Raw genomic sequence first — 1,253 nt, 5'->3', positions numbered from 1 at the left:
GAGAGAGAGAGAGAGAATGAATATGAATGGTTGCATCTTCATTTTGGCCTCTTTTTCTCTCTATGCTCAAGGACAGGATAACCTATACATGGCTTTGCTGTCAATGTGGGACATACATTAATATTTGCTACGTTTCTCCTCATTAACAGCACAGTTCTGGGTGCTTGGCCTTCGTTTGTTCTATCACTGCTCTTTATTGGGATGATGACAGCTTGCGTTGAGCAGGTAAGAGTTTGGAGATCAATAGAGGCACAATGATTTGAAATAATGTTTTTTTTAACAAGCAATGGTGTAAACATGTTTTTTTAAATATAAATAAGATATTAGTAATATATTATAACCCTCAAGACATCAAGACATGTTGTGTATAGACAAGAGCAGTTCTTGTTAACCTCTTTATTGCTTGTGCTCACTTTTACTGGCTTTAAGAGACTAAAACTTTCGTATCACCCATCCAACCTTCCTCTGTACTGATTTACCTCCCCCCCCCCCCCCCCCCCCACCCTCAGCTTGGCAAACTATTGGGTTGTGTGATCGGCATCAAGACGAGCGTGACGGGCATCACCATCATCGCCCTGGGCACCAGTCTGCCCGACACCTTCGCCTCACGCACGGCAGCGCTGCAGGGGGAGAACGCAGACGCTGCCATCGGAAATGTCACAGGTCAGTCGGTTTGAGAATGAGAGCAATACGAGCTCTTGACAAGAACCACCCCCCCCCCTTTCCACCCCACATCACAAACACGCACACACACAGAGTACTGTTTCCTTTAGATCTATCGATCGAGCTCAAAAATCATTCTATCCTTATGTTTGTTTGGGGTTTTTTTAAAACATGTCCCCCAAACTGTCGTTCCCAGGTAGCAACAGTGTGAACGTGTTCCTGGGCTTGGGTCTGCCCTGGGTGATCAGCACCATGTATCATCTGGCCAAAGGCACCGAGTACAGGATCAAGTCCGACAACCTCACCCAGAGTGTCATCATCTTCTGCATCTGTGGAACCATCTGCCTCATCTTCTTGTGTATTCGGAGAAAGGTGAGCATTTATTAGAATCGGTAAAACAAAAATGGAGGCATTTTATCAGCAGTTTTCTTCGCGTGGCAGAATGCTGAAACTTATTTTTTCAAAAGTTTGTGCTGTCATTCTGAGTGGCATGGCGAGGATACATACTTTATTGGAAAATGCATAAGTCCTTCATTAAGGACTCTTCACAAATAACTTCAGCTAAAATTTGGCAAAAAATGACCCCCCCC

The 1,253-nt window shown here is 44.5% G+C and overlaps 1 protein-coding gene across 1 annotated transcript in view; it reads left to right on the top strand.

Moving 5' to 3' along the window:
- The window catches only part of LOC101849111 (sodium/calcium exchanger 3), a gene marked incomplete at both ends in the record, with an annotated part of 2,763 nt that extends 1,728 nt beyond the window's left edge, over positions 1-1,035 (top strand). Inside the window, 3 exon segments of the mRNA XM_013091125.1 lie at positions 150-225; positions 510-663; positions 860-1,035. Of these exon segments, the coding sequence (XP_012946579.1) occupies positions 150-225; positions 510-663; positions 860-1,035 (406 nt within the window).
- Between the last annotated feature and the right edge of the window lie 218 nt (positions 1,036-1,253).

This window comes from Aplysia californica, unplaced genomic scaffold, assembly GCF_000002075.1.
Source record: "Aplysia californica isolate F4 #8 unplaced genomic scaffold, AplCal3.0 scaffold02239, whole genome shotgun sequence".
Classification (NCBI taxonomy): domain Eukaryota; kingdom Metazoa; phylum Mollusca; class Gastropoda; order Aplysiida; family Aplysiidae; genus Aplysia; species Aplysia californica.
This window is presented reverse-complemented; position numbering and strand designations above follow the sequence as displayed.